Source organism: Marmota monax, unplaced genomic scaffold, assembly GCF_021218885.2.
Source record: "Marmota monax isolate L192 unplaced genomic scaffold, Marmota_monax_Labrador192_F-V1.1 WCK01_AAM20220418_F8-fsc00076, whole genome shotgun sequence".
Taxonomy (NCBI): domain Eukaryota; kingdom Metazoa; phylum Chordata; class Mammalia; order Rodentia; family Sciuridae; genus Marmota; species Marmota monax.
Window position 1 is genome coordinate 2,507,773 of NW_026692843.1, and position 14,830 is coordinate 2,522,602.

At 43.9% G+C, this 14,830-nt stretch overlaps 2 protein-coding genes across 10 annotated transcripts in view; one reads left to right on the plus strand and one right to left on the minus strand.

The window, feature by feature from the left end:
• Positions 1-5,610, plus strand: part of Zranb1 (zinc finger RANBP2-type containing 1) — a 49,300-nt gene extending 43,690 nt beyond the window's left edge. For all 6 annotated transcript variants that reach the window (XM_046448706.2, XM_058580733.1, XM_046448705.2 and 3 more), the window contains 4 exons: positions 354-474; positions 1,670-1,799; positions 1,986-2,215; positions 3,147-5,610. In XM_046448706.2, the coding sequence (XP_046304662.1) occupies positions 354-474; positions 1,670-1,799; positions 1,986-2,215; positions 3,147-3,365 (700 nt within the window). In that variant the 3' untranslated portion in view covers positions 3,366-5,610. The remainder of the gene's footprint in view (positions 1-353; positions 475-1,669; positions 1,800-1,985; positions 2,216-3,146) is intronic.
• Positions 5,611-6,457: 847 nt separating this feature from the next.
• Ctbp2 (C-terminal binding protein 2) overlaps positions 6,458-14,830 on the minus strand; it is a 134,440-nt gene continuing 126,067 nt past the window's right edge. For all 4 annotated transcript variants that reach the window (XM_046448708.2, XM_046448709.2, XM_058580734.1 and 1 more), the window contains 6 exons: positions 14,286-14,492; positions 11,222-11,436; positions 10,714-10,844; positions 10,070-10,197; positions 9,595-9,712; positions 6,458-7,835 (listed from right to left, as the gene is read on the minus strand). In XM_046448708.2, the coding sequence (XP_046304664.1) occupies positions 7,655-7,835; positions 9,595-9,712; positions 10,070-10,197; positions 10,714-10,844; positions 11,222-11,436; positions 14,286-14,492 (980 nt within the window). In that variant the 3' untranslated portion in view covers positions 6,458-7,654. The remainder of the gene's footprint in view (positions 7,836-9,594; positions 9,713-10,069; positions 10,198-10,713; positions 10,845-11,221; positions 11,437-14,285; positions 14,493-14,830) is intronic.

The following is a 14,830-nucleotide window of genomic DNA, read 5'->3' on the forward strand; positions in this document are numbered from 1 at the left end:
ATATGGGATATTTCCTGTTTACAAAAGTAGTGATATAACAATGGACAAATGTGACTTCTTTGTGTATAGGCTCAGATGATGTTGATTGTCTTTTTTTTTTAACTTGTAAACTAGTAATAGAAAATTGAAAGTAATTGTTCTCTTTACTAGTGTTTGGTGAAAATTTGGTGGGTGGCAGATCAAATTTTGGCTGAAGATATTTTAAAAGATGTCTGCTAACAGAATGGGAGCATTTTTAATTTGAAAAAGATATTGCAAATAATGTAAAATTGGTCTATGAATTGCCTTAAGATTACATTAAAGAAATATTTAAAGGTAGGGTTTATAGAAGGTTTCTTGTTTTAACTGTGTAGGTTTTACACACGCTGGAAAGATTGGGAATCCTGGTATTCTCAGAGCTTTGGTTTACATTTTTCCTTAAGAGAAGAACAGTGGCAAGAAGACTGGGCATTTATCCTCTCTCTTGCTAGTCAGGTAAGCAAGGCTTGTCTATGAGAAAGGTAAGCCATGTAGTCAAAGTTCCTGATTTGCTTGGGCAAACCATATTGGGATAATGTGGTACAAGGAAAGGTGCTTGACTTGGCACCAGTCAACTTGGGTTTTAGGCGTGACTGCTATTAAATACATGAGCATAGGAAGTCCTCACTGCAGAATTTCGAGTAACAGATGTTATATCAAGTCAAAATGAAAAGTTGTGCAGTGATCTCGAGCACCCTGGTCTTGAGGTTGCTTTCCATATGCCTATTTTACTTACCTACAGGTTAGGTGAGACCTTACCAGGACCCCTTAATCAATGACAGGTGCTTGAGCTGTCAGGCCCTGAGGAAGAAGTGCACATTCTTCAGAATGCTCCCCAGTGGTGAGGCTGTACCCAGGAGATATAGGCAAAGGAAAAGGTGCAGTCTGGCTTATTCTGAATTAATTGCCACTGGCAGGACTGACTTCTAATTGATGCAGGAGTGAACTTTTCATGATAATTTTGCTTGCACATTCTTTAATAGATGAGATTGGTTGGTTCAGTGTGGTGTGTCCATAGCCTGACACACTTATTAAACTCTTGGTTTCATGCTAATTTTATTTTTATTTTGTGAGGTATATTCAGCATAATAAACCACGAAGTCAAGATACATGCATAATAGTTCATTCGAACGTTGAGAGAGTAGTACCTTCTCTTTGGGCCATTTGATGGCTCACAGTGACCAATTAACATCTAACATGTAAATTGGCCATGTGTTGTCAGCCACACTAACTCTGGAAGATAAACCCATTGGATATGACAATTTGAGTTAGGTGTTACTTCCATTTAATGATTTATGACATAAAGCTCACTGTTTTCTTGTTGTAGTTAGTACTTTCACAGTTAATCACGATGTGATCACAGGAAGCCCCCTTGCTGTTTGAGTCTGTTTCCCAAGATTGAAGGAGAGTTGTGAGCCTGGATTAGTAAAGGGGCTTCTTAAAATGTGTATCCTCATTTATTAGGTTTGTGAGTGGGTAGTGAATAATACCTATATTTATTAAGGTTTTTTTTGCTTTGACTTGCCAATATTGTTTTTCTTAAAAATGGACTGAAAGTCATACTGTGAAGATAGTGTTGCTTTTTATATATCACTTTTCCAGGATGGGTAATGTTTTAAAGAAAACATGCCTTTTTTGTTGTTCTGTACAGCCTGGAGCAAGTTTGGAACAGACACACATTTTTGTCCTTGCCCATATTCTTAGACGACCAATTATAGTTTATGGAGTAAAATATTATAAGAGTTTCCGGGGAGAAACTTTAGGATATACTCGGTTTCAAGGTAAGCCATTATTCTAGAGCATTTCATAAGTTTTTTTTTTTTTTTTACTATGATGATGTAATTTGCACCATATCCTTAAGTAGTCATGGGGGAGGTGGTCAGAGTGACTCTTGGCTACCAGCAAGAACAGTGGCCATGCGAAATGAGAGGTATTCACCCTTGTGATTTTCTTTTGCCTTTTCCCAGGAGTCTATCTGCCTTTGTTGTGGGAACAGAGTTTTTGTTGGAAAAGTCCTATTGCTCTGGGGTACACAAGGGGCCACTTCTCTGCTTTGGTTGCCATGGAAAACGATGGCTATGGCAACCGAGGTGCTGGTGCTAACTTGAACACCGATGATGATGTCACCATCACGTTTTTGCCTCTGGTTGACAGTGAAAGAAAGCTACTCCATGTGCATTTTCTTTCTGCACAGGAGGTAAGCAGCATGTTTCTTCTGTTTGTAGCAGAATCCAATCTCTGGTGCCTTTCAGGTGTGGTTTTATCTGTACTGCCAGATAAATTTCTGAATGTGGTTGTAATGATTGCAGCTTTCTGTAAATACTAGTTGGTCAGACGTTGAAATTATCATTTCAAAACTCCTTTGTTGGGAGCATAGCGAGGAATTTGAAAAAGCAAGACTGAGGGATTTGTGAGTCAATAGGGTCATAGGTGAAGTGAATCTTCAAGTTTGGAGGAATAGAATTCTAGGAATCGCAGGGCCAGTTACATTAAGGGGAAGAGGGTAAGGAGGAAAGAGGATAGGCGACAAGATGAGGTGATAAGGGTGAGATGGGAAGCCAGCAGCCAGTGTGCCCAGAAGAGGAACACTGATTAGCCAAGGCTAGATGCCTGGGGCACAGTGCCTTATGGATATAAGGCACAAGCAAGCACATGTAGATTGAGCAGGGGAGGTGGTGAGAAAGTACAAAAGAACACTCTCTCAGAAAACTCGTATTCTTGTAAAATTATTGGTCTTTTATTCAGTGAACTAGTAACGATCATAGAATGTTCATAATCACAACATTGAAGGGAAAAAATTAAATACAAGAAAGACCACAACGTGCAATTTAAGCCTGTTCATAATTTACTAAGTAAACTTACCTTGTTAGGTGTTTGAAGCTGTGACTTTTTTGGTGATTTGTTTGCCTTTTGCTATCCTGTGAAACAAATGATCTTTTGGGATGTTTTTCCCTCTGGCCTTTTCTGATTATTTCCCCACTGACATGTTAAATTTAATTAGACTTAGTTTTATGAGGTTGAAAACATGTTAAAAGTTTGTTGTTTTGGCCTAATTGTCTTACCAGCTGTAGGTTGCTGTCAAATCTCTGATGTTGTATTTTCCCATTTTCTTCACATTCCTCTAAAAGCTAGGTAATGAGGAACAGCAAGAAAAACTGCTCAGGGAGTGGCTGGACTGCTGTGTGACTGAAGGGGGAGTTCTGGTAGCTATGCAGAAAAGCTCTCGCCGGCGGAATCACCCCCTGGTCACACAGATGGTAGAAAAATGGCTTGACCGCTACCGGCAGATCCGGCCTTGTACATCCCTATCTGATGGAGAGGAAGATGAAGATGATGAAGATGAATGAAGAAAAACTTATGGAGCAGAAGACCAAGGCATCAGAATCTGTGATGACCCCCAAGTTAGCTTGGTGCTCCAAGCAGAGTGTATAGCATGAAATGAACCAAATCTGGCAGGATCTGCTCAGAAGTATTTTTCTGATCCACACCCAGTGGAGATAATTAATGCATCTGCTGCATGAGGAGACAAGAGAACTGGTTGAACTACAGTTTGTATAAAACAAAAAACTAATTTTATTAAGACAGAACTTTTTTCTTTCAAATTGTAAATCTGTCTATAAATGTAATGCATGTGGTTGTGTAAGAAATTGTGTAATAGGAAAAGTTGTACCAGCATCTTCATATTGAGAAAACTTTTTTCCAGCATGGGCACTTACAAAAAAGCACATGGCAGACCACTCTTATTCCTTTGAGATGTTCTCTTCATTAGAACCTGGCATTCTATTTTCACCTTAAAAGATCCATTTTACATTTAGTCTGAGATCTGGAAAGTTTGTACAAATTGTCCACCGCAAAACATAATAAATAAGCTTATATTTTATTTATTTAGTTCCTGTTGTGCCCAATAAAATCAAACCTTTTAGGAACAAACTACAAGAAAAGCTAATAATCTTTGAGTGAACCTCATAGCTTCCTTGGAGAGTTTTTAGTTTCAAATTTGTCATTTTTGGGTTTTATGATTTGCTCCTTTGAGCATTTAGATACTTGTGGACTTGTCTGGAAGAATGCCCTGAAGTGAATGTTCTTGCCCCAGACTCTGGGCAGCAGTTGGGAAGGGAAGGGAGCAGGCTCACTTCTCACTGAGTAGATCGTGTCAAATTTGTTCCCTTCAGCTCCATCCACATTGTACTACTCCTAAATTGCCATGCAGAGAACCTTTGGATTCTTCCCATCTCCTGTTATCACCTTTGCTCTAAGCAAATGCTGTTAGGAGGCTGTGCCTTTGCTTAGACTGATTGGGAATACCATTCAGTGCAGAATAAAGATTTTAAAAAATGCAATAAGGTGGTAAGTGCATTGTATGAATTCTCTGTAAGTCCAAGAACTCTTGCATGTTGGTTAATTGTGGCCATTCTTATTATTTAATAAGTTAAATTATTGTGTAGAAAAACTTTCTATGAAAAGTATTATTTGACCACTTCAGGTATACATTCATTCAGTACTGGGTAAAAATTTCTGATCTCAGGAACACCAGACTTAGTTTCCTGACAAGCATTTTGTAACTATTGATATGGCAAGGAATTATCAAAGAAGCAAATAACATAGACACATGTTTTAACTTTCCTTTGATGAAAAGGCTGTGAAAACCTTTTAATATTTGCTTCCTGTTTAGATGGTATTGAAATGTGCCCATCTTCAAATTTGATGCTGGGATACTAAAAAAACCGAAAAATACCCATGACCTGTCATGTCTTTGGTTCTTTCTCCTCTCCAAACACTCAGTAAAGTGTTCCCAGGATGATGGGATCATTTTTGCTGCATGCTAAAACCTGCGAGGAAGAGTCATGTTTGCAGTATGATTCCATATCAATGAATTTTGGTATATTACAATAATGGTGAATGTACTGTTCCAAGTGGTTACTGTCTTCTTACAAATTGACTGTGGTTTCCTTTTTTCTTTGTAATAGCTAAGTTTTTAGAAGCAGGGGCCATCATTCTGAGTGCTTAGAATAGCATCTGTAGTTAACTGTTCTTCATGGATAAGGAGGATTCTTCAGGGGTCACAGATCCTGTTCTAGTTGTTTGGCCACCTCACTTGGGAAGGCAGAGTGCCTAAGAGAGGCATTAGGAAAGCATCTGGTCTCTGGGGCCTGCATTGCACTCATTGTTGAGCTGCCAGGTATCCTTTCCCCAGAGTTCCCTCTTTATTTATTTATGATTAGTTTGATGGGTACAACATTCTTCCCTGTGGGAAAGCATTATATCTGGTTCCATTTTCTAGGTTTCAGACAGGAAAAGGGGCTTTTAAGTGGTTTTCACAACAGACTGGCTGGCTGTTAAAGGCCAAATTTTTTGGTAAATCAATGCTATGTTAAGCTCTTGAACTATTCAACAGCCATAATTGTCTTTAGGTTGACTGTGAATAATAATGCCTGAATTGTATGGACTTAACTTCATGGTTTTTTTTTCTAGGGTAAAATCAGTATGGTGTCTTCTATTCTTGTTGTTCTTCTTTGGATTCAATTATATATATAATAATTTCCAAAGAACTGTCTGAGCAACTGAAATCTAATTAAACAAAACCCAGGCACACCATGGATTCACCTGCCTTTTTCTATTTGACTTGTAGTCTCATCCCATCCCATTCTGAACATGTGAAGGTAAAATAACTTTTGTGCACAAATGGTTGGGGTCTTTTTGTGCATTTCAACATCTGTTTGGTAAGTGGCTATAAAGATAGCTTCCCAAGACAATAGGTCAAGTAACTGTCTCCCATGGGAGTTTAAGGTAGTTTCACAGCAGAGTAGGGATGGGGTTGCCTACCTGAGTGATAAGAGAAGGCCAGGGAGGGTGATGCCTTACCACAGGATGTTGTGGGTTGTGACTATATGGTTCAGTGGTAGAGCGCTTACCTAGCATTTGTGAGACCCTGCGTTTGAGCAGAGCACAGCAAAAACAGTTCTCTAACCAGATAAGAAAAAGCTCAGAGGGAGTTTGACCTTGGAATTGTGGGCCTTCATATCATATTTTAAATAACATATTAGTTATTTAAAAAGAAAGATCCATTAAACGAACTATATGGTTCTCAGAGTAATACTTCTTTGTAAATCAGTTCTTATGTTATTGGCATGTGTGAACCAGTTCTATTTTTGGGTCGATTAAGACCGAATTTCTTCAACAGCTTTTTTCTGGAATTGACTTCGTTCCAGTGCAGTGTTGCATCTTAAAGGGTTAGATGATTTAGCAGTGATGGGCTTGTGTGAGGTCTTGCTCTATTGGGTAAATGCTGTAGAACATTGTCAGCATTTGAATCTGGTAATGGAATAGGTAGGTAGAACCTTGGAGTAACAGAGTTGGGAATTGGCGAACAATGCAGTTACCTCTAAACATCTCAAGTAGAGAACTTTTACATTGGTGAGATGTACTTGAATTTCAGAGCTTAGCAGAAATTTTAATTACTTTTTATTGAAAACTGCACTGAACGCTAAATGTCCACCTTTTACAATAAACAAGTACAGTAACGGTAACTCACACTAAAACAAAACATACTTCTGATAGCCATTTTTCCTTTTGGGACAGGTTAAAGTTTTTCTTTTGTCACAAAAACAGGAATGTACCTATACAAAGGCTCAAAATAGGCCATCTTTTTAAACAAAAAGGCAATGATTCACAAAAGACTATGAATAGAACATGTAACTAGTTGATACAAATCTAATAGGATTTGTTAAAATCAGTCACATCTAATAACACATCTGAAGTGTTCTTGTATAAAATATCACGTGAAGAAAAGAATTTATCAATGTCTAAAAAAGTGGGTTTGTTCATAGACAATCTGACAAGTTACCATAAAAAGTGTTTCCTGAGACATAAGGAAATGCAACATTATTCTTGAACCCTTAGCAGTTCAAGACTTTCCACTCAATAAAATAGCTGAGGATCTGAAACTGAGAAAATATATTTGAGTACAAACAGCTTGTGAAACTTAATACTTTTTTCTTTTTTTTTTTTTATCTTTTTTGCATCATCAGAGGGTACAACTGAACTTACAACCAACTTGCCTGCTCGGTATGCAGTTCAGCTGTGAGGGAGACACTTCTGTACAGGAGCCTGTACTGTCTTCAATCCTATGCGTGCAGGTGTCTAACACAGGCAAACAGTTTTTTCCCCATTTTTGTAGCAATTTTGTCTTCCTATTAGCAAAAAGAGGTAACAAGCCCCTGTAGACCAAAGGGACTAGAGTCATAAGATGGGGATTTCCTCTTAATATTTTTTTATTTTGATGTTTGGAACTCTTGATGCAACATTCTAGAGCAAGGTGCTCAGGACCTGCTGTGCCCAAGGAACTGATAAAGGAAAAAGCTCTATTTATTCTTTGTGATTTGATGCACAGATGGAAAACTTAACACACAATAACAGAAGTTGGTCGTTAATAAATCACGTCCTATTCTTTCAGCGCTTCTGGAAGCAGACGACATCTTCAGTTTTCTAGCTCTTGTAGCTTTTAACACTGCAACACCAACGATGCATATGTCCAGGGTCAGTTAAAAAGACTGTCAAATTCCTTCTCTTAGTTCATCCATTTTCACTGTCTCTTGGTCCCAAGTTTATCTGAATGATTACCTTTCAGCATTCTCTGCTATTGCTCGTTGGGGTGCTCTCGATTGTCCCCATGTTTTGTAGGCTGGTTGGGAGAGGGAGCTTGGGAAGGGTGTGCCACCGTGGGGAGGTTGTGAGTCACTGGGATGCCTCCAGGGATGATCCCTTCCATGGCTGCAGGAAGTCCTCCCGGAGCCACGCCTACTATGCCCGGCGGATACCTAAGGAGCACATGGAAAAGGGGCCTTGTGAGTGAGCAGAGTGCCTAAAAGCTCTTGGCCCTTCAGGTATTACAGGAAATTTGTTGTCCTCTATTCCCCCCAATCCACCCCTAGGGATAATCACAACATTAGACCTTTAATTCTGTGGCTTTTTGCCAAAGACTTTTATGGGCAAATACCTATCCATGCTGTGACCCAACAGGCTCTGAATTTTCTGGCTGACTTAGGTAAGTGTTCACTAGTTGGGTTGATTTTGTGATTTGCCAACAGATTATGAAGTACTATCGGAAAAATCAAGTGTGGCTGTTAATATTGACTGTTTCTTTTCCCAAGCCTTCTGTTCAAATTCTAATCCCCAAGGTGGTGGTACTAGGATTTAGAACCTTTGGGAAGACTTCTCATGAGTCAGATAAGTACCCCAGTCAGCTCCCTTATGAATGGACATGGAGAGAAGCTGGTAACTCTCACCAGAACCCAAGCTTGCACCTTGTCCTGACAGCCTCCAAAACTGAGAAATTTGTGGTTTGGAAGCCACTGGTCATTTTATTAGTGGCACATACTCTCAAGTTGCTGCTCTTGTGAACTGGGACAACAGCAGCAAACTGGTAACCTGCTGTTAGCTAAACTCCTGCCATTTTATGCATGCCAAGATATGGACTCACATTACATTGCAGGCAGGACACACAGTTCTTAGGCTCAAGGTGACAATATATTTAAAGGGGATAAATAGGTGCTTCAGAACGAGTGTCCCACTCACCAAGCTGTCAGGCCCTGGTTGCCACAGTTAAACTGCTAAGGAATCCCTAGGGTGAGCCACCAACAGGAGTGAATTTGATTCTGGTTCAGAGATGGGCATAAGCGGTGACGTGACACTTCAAAGTGCTTATGAGGCAGAGTGGAGACAGAGCCATGTGACCTGGAAGTAGCTACAAGCAGCAATGTCTGGAGAGACTTTCAGAGAGGAGGGGCTCCTGATGGTTATTGAGTAAAGGCCCGGGAGGCTCCTGACCACCTTAGGATGCAAAGAATGACTCCAAGAGAATTATTTGGCCATAAATGCAAGTGCTGCCAAGGGTGGGAGGTCCCAGGTTAGAGCAAGGCTGCAGCTCCTCCTGTGTTCTTTCATTTTGCTGAAACCCAGCAGTAATTAGGGTGGGGAAGGGGACAGAAGACAGGACATTACTGCTCTCTTCAGGGAGCCCATTTCTGTCCACCCCTAGTAGTCACACTGTTTATTCAAACTGCGTGCATTTTCCCCCCACCCCCTTTCTGGGGATATGACCCAGGGACACTTGACTTGCTATATCACTGGCCATTTTTGAAAGTTACTGAAGCTGACCTTAAATTTGTGATACTACCTCAGTGTCCCAGGTCACTGGGATTACAGCCATGCACCTATTATTGATTGTGTGTGTGTAGAAAAGGCCATTGTCCCTAGTTGATTTTCACATTCTTTTGTAAGAATAAACAGGCCTTTCCCCTTGACAGTCTTTCTTCTAGAAACAGATTTTACAGTGGCTTCAGGAGAAGGAGAGATTCCTGGCATGGTGGTCATACCAGTTTGAGTGACTGTTTCCTTCAAGTTGTATTTATTCTATGGGATTTGGCATCAAAAGTGAGGATAATGTACACAATTCCCAATAAAAGGCTGATTTTTCTTTATTACCAAAATCACTGCAAGTTTGGGCTTTTCTTGCCTCCTTTTGTCCCCAAGGGCACAATGCTAGTAGTTCAAGACAAATTCAGTTTCTCTTCTCACCTGTATGTGGCACCATTGAGCTCAGGATGAATTGCTTGCTGGTCTATTACTGACCAAGGAGCTGATGTGACAAAGAATTCCTTGTTGACACAGTTTCTTAAGCTTTCTGGGATGCGACCTAGAGATAAGAGGGTTAAAATTAATCATTCATGTGCAAAGAGTGCAGTCACAGTTCAATATTACTTGGAGGCTTATGGTGCAGAGAGCCTTCAGCTGGAAAAGAAAATGAACCTCCCGCCCATCTCTGGGGGTCGCCCTCTTCAGTTTGTAACAAGTACAGTGGCTGAGGCTAGAGGGAAGGGATTTCCTCTGAAATTTACTTCAGAATTTGAGCCCAATTCACACACAATTCAATTTATTGACTATAACAACTCATTCTGTAGCCACCTGTAGCCCTTGGGGAGCTCCGCTGTGTGGCTGTTTTCTCCTTTCCACCAGCTGGGCTGCAGCTGGCTTGGAGGTATGGAGGGCTCACCTGTGATTGCTCGGCGGATCTCTGTGGCAGCTGCCTCTCTCATCTCAAGTGATGCTTGTTCACTATACCAGGCCGTGTGGGGGGTACAGATGAGATTTGGTGCATCTTTCAAAGGACCCTGAGCAAAGCTAGACAAATGCAAAGGCATTCAATAAATGGGAAAAGTTAAGACCTGGTGACCGTAGTACTTGTCAGCTGGGAACTCGGGGCCACATGGACCAGCTGGGGGGCTCTGTGGAGTGGGTGTGTTCTGTGCTGTATTTCATTGGGGAATGTTATAGAATCCTAGCCCCTAACTATAAGAACAGGAGGATCAGACAGAAAAAGAAAGGCCAATTCTATTCAGAGTTGCCTTCCTCTAACCAGAAGGAATATGCCCGCAGAGAAGTGACTACTGTCTACAGCTCCAAACCACCATATTGTGTTCGGACTCTCCCTTCTCTGATGACCTTTGGGGGATCTTTTGGCTAAACAAACAAGAACATCGCAGTCTTCAGAAGAAAGACTATAATCTTCATCTGCAGAATGTCCTACCCCCAAAAATCTTGCCTAGTAAAGTGCCTCAGATTTAAAGGGTAGAGGGTCAGGTCTGGATCCTCCATTCTCCTGGCAGGACGTTAGAGTCAGGCTGGACACACACCCACCTAAAGGGCTCCGATTCATGCACATCAAGGGCTGCCCCTCGTATCCTGCCCTCCTTAAGGGCCTGCGCCAAGGCCTTCTCGTCCACCAGGCCACCGCGGGCTGCATTAACAAGGAATGCCCCTTGCCTCATCTGTGGGAGCAAAGAGAAGCTAGTTATATATTGCTGCCGCTGCTGCTGCAGGTTCTAGAATTCGGGTTTAATAAGAGCTGCAGCTAAAGGATGGGAATGGGAGGTCTTGGTGATAGATGAGGGCCAGGGGTCAGTTTCTGTTGATACTGACAGGAGGTTGGATGTGTGGTTACTCACCTGCCTGAAGAGTGGTGGGGGACCAGCTGGGCCCTGGGCTAGCTCTGGGCCACCCCAAGCATGGATTTGTCCCAGGGACTCTTCTTCGTGGGTTCACCATGTGCCTAAGAATCATTTCCCATTCCCTCTTTGCCCAAGGGAGGTGCCACTACCTTTGGACAGAAGTGTCCAGGGTCTGAGGATGTCTGCTTTGAAATTACCTGCTTTATAGTAAAGTCATTGATGAGGTGGTGGTTATGTTCATTGAGATTGCAGTGCAAGGAGACACAGTCGCTCTGATACAGCAAGTCCTGTAGGGTGTAGACCCTCTGCACGCCCAGGGACCGCTCGATCCCATCCTGCAAGTAGGGGTCATAAAATATGACGCTGAATCCAAAGGCCTTGGCTCGAACAGCAACCGCCTGCCCCGTGCGACCTGTGCAGAGACAGAAGGTCCAGGTGAGTGAGATCTCCTGGGGGCACTGTGTGCTGCCCTGTGCTGTCCCAACCCGCTGCTCATTACTTCTTAAGCCTGAGGTCACCATCCTTACTAGCAGCAGATGACAAGAGGACTGCACCCAAGACATAGTGGTATCTGAGCCAGCATTATGCCCCAGAGGCCAATGGGGTCAAAGTGGGGATGGGTGTCCTTGGTCAAGGCCATAGTGCTTGTTGCTTATATTTGCCACACAGTAGGAATTTTTTAAAGGACATTTTCAAATCTATACCCAATTAAATGTTCTAAGGACCCACCCATCACTAAAGGTCTCCTATTTCGTTTACCTCTCCACTTATTGGCACAGCAGGCTTCTCATTATCATCATTACTTTATTGCTCTCAATATCTTTCAGGGAACATTTGTTCTCCAGACTAATTGCCTTTGGATTTGCTTCTACCAGGAGTACAAGGGTCAAAACTGACCATTACTGTCCACCTTGGGCCTACAAATTGGCTGAACTCACTCTGAGGCAGGGTGTGTGTCTGCCAGGCCTGGCCCTGTCCTGCAGCAGAGCCTCATGTCTGGCTCCAGCATGGAGTCTGAGACTGTCACATAACAGGCAAGAGAGTATCCCCTGCTCCCTGGTGGCCATGATTTGACAAACCTGTAGACCCCTCAACACAGCTTCTGCTTCCCAGAACAGTTTTCAGCTTCAAAATAAAATGGGATGGGGGATGCTTAGGGCTTAGAGTGATGGTAAAATTTAAAACACTTTTTTCAAATATGCAGGCAGGGAAAAAGCAAGGGAAGACCTACATTTCCAAACAGGAAGCCGGTGTTTGAGGGACAACTTGCTGGTAGAAGTCTCCCTCTTGCTACAGCTCCATCTAACTGGGACACGGCCATGGTTTGGAGGCAAAAGTTTCATAAAGTCATTCTGATCAAGATGGACAGCTGCATGTGATCAGTGCGACATAATCTAGCAAGCCATAACCTCTTCACGTTACCATGTGGACACAGTGACTGGGGTAGAAGAGCAGGACTGTGCGAAGGTACTGGGAATTGTAGCACCTGTGCCAGAAGAACCCTCTCTTGGCCACACTTAAAACGCGGGGTTAGTGACCCCATTGTGTGATTGGTGGGAGTCCATGTTCAACAGTATAATATCTCCTTCTCCCATGATGGCCATCCTTAGCCAACCTCCTGACTCCTGCATATTTTGATCTGAGACTGTGGCTCTGTCTAGGAGCTGGTGGAAAAGCAGCCCAAGTGCCAAGTCCACATTTAAACAGAAGGGGGCTGGGTGTTACTTCTCAGCAGTTTTGTTTTTCATACATTCACAAACACCCACGGATTCACCAGCTTCTACTTTTTCTGTGAGATTTTCTGATGAAAGACCTAATTATCAAAACTAGTCCTTACAGGAAAGAAGCCAAGTGCCTGGGCCTCTTGTTTAATTTTTTTTTTCCTTTTTATAATTTAGAGCATGCTACCAGTAGTTGCCTTTTCCTTCAGTTTGTTGTGAATGTGTGCTGCCTCCAGGGAACCCCCACCAGAGTAGCCATCATCGGCCTCCTCTGATCGGCAGCGTGAGTGGGGCTTTGTGGACTGCTGTGGATACTCCCAGGCTCAGTCCTTTGGTCCCTCACAGGTGGCTGCACCAGTGACTGGGCAGCCCACAACTGTGCCTTCCTCTGTCCCCGCTAGTTGCTGGAAGGCTACAGAGAGACGATGACAGTTTGTGTGTGGGATCCAGGAAGATGGCAGTAGCTACCTACGGTCAGGAGAAAGCAGGGCTGAAGCCAAGAGGGTGGCCTTGGTATACTAAGAGGGCTCCCAGGGCCTTTAGAAATGGGAAGACAAGGTCACACGTCCAAAGAAATGACCCCAGCAAGGGGGTCCCAGCCTTGCCAGAGACTACACCAGGCCACAGGAGGGGCTTAGGAACTGATGAGGTTCTTAAAGCATCCAGCAACTTCCGCCTCAATTTAGCTACCAGATCCCCAGAGAGGCTTGTGGGGCAAGAGGGCACTTGGGTTGTCAGACACTAAGCCAACTCTCTAGAGACATGGAGCGTGAGCTGAAGGCTCAGCGATTGGGGAACATTCCCTATCCCTCCTCAAGAGGTGCATCCCACCCCATTTCTATTCACAGGTCAGGAAAACTCAAGGTTATGAGCTGGCACATGTTGGGGCTGTGATTTGGGGGACGGCTGAGGCACCATGAGCTGGGATGGGGTGTGTCCCTATTTTAGCCCCCAAATGGACAACAGCATAGCATCTGGCTGCCTCCTACTACATCTGCCAGAGACCCTCCCAGCAGCTGCTTGCTGGTCTCCATGACAGCAGTGAGGTCTAGGAAGATGCTTCCAGCTCCTCTGAAGGGAGCTTCCAGGCTGATGGATAGTCTGCGCCACCCTCTGGCTTCAATCTTTCAATGACATCTAGCTGCTACCTCAGTCTAACATTCAAGACCCACAGAGCCCAGGCCACCACTCAATCACCAAACTGCTTATTGCCCATAAATGTGCCAGGCGTATCCTCCCCACCCTGCCCCTGGCCTCAGGGAAAGTTCAGATGCCTAGTTGTCCTGCAGCCCAACAGTAGAAAATGCTATCCTTGTCATCCCGAGCAGCAGCACAAACCTTGGCTTACAAGTTCAGATGTTACCTCTGAGGGTCCCCGTTTTGCTTCTGACCCACCCCCTGCAAATTGGTGGTAGCCAGGCACTGGCCCTGCCCTCCTTTGGCAAACGCTGCTCCCTGGCTATCATTGTGAACGCGAACTCTTGGAGACAGGACATCCCCGGCTCCTTGGGGGCAAGCCAGCTGCATGTTGGGCACATACCGAAGCCGATGAGGCCCAGTGTCTCCCCACGGATTCGTGCCGCTCCTGAGGCCACCTCGCGGATCTGTTCCACACTCTGTACCCGCGTGCCTTCCCGCAGGGCCTGGTACAGCCACGTATTGCGGCGGTATAGGTTGAGGATGTGGCAGATGGTGGAATCGGCCGTCTCTTCCACAGCTGCAGATGGGATGTTGCACACAGCGATCCCTGAAAAGGACAAAGGCAAGGCCCAGAGGTGAGAAAACCCTAGGTTCTATAGGTCCCAGGGCTCCCAGCCCACCCTGCTGAGAGCGCAGGTTTCTGCACACAACAGGGAGGTTAGGCTTCTTTAAACTTATTTCTGGAGCCTCCCATCCTCCTGAGCTTCTGTGCTGCCACAGAGACGGCTCAGAAGCTGGGCTCATGGGGCGGCTGTGGTTGTAGGCAAATGCTAGGGGTGCAGAGATGTGTGAAGCTGCCACTTCTGAGGACCCTGGAGGGAAACTGGAATCTGGGGTGGCCCCTTTTCCTTTTGCTGAGCCACTGCTAGGCAGGATGTGGGGAAG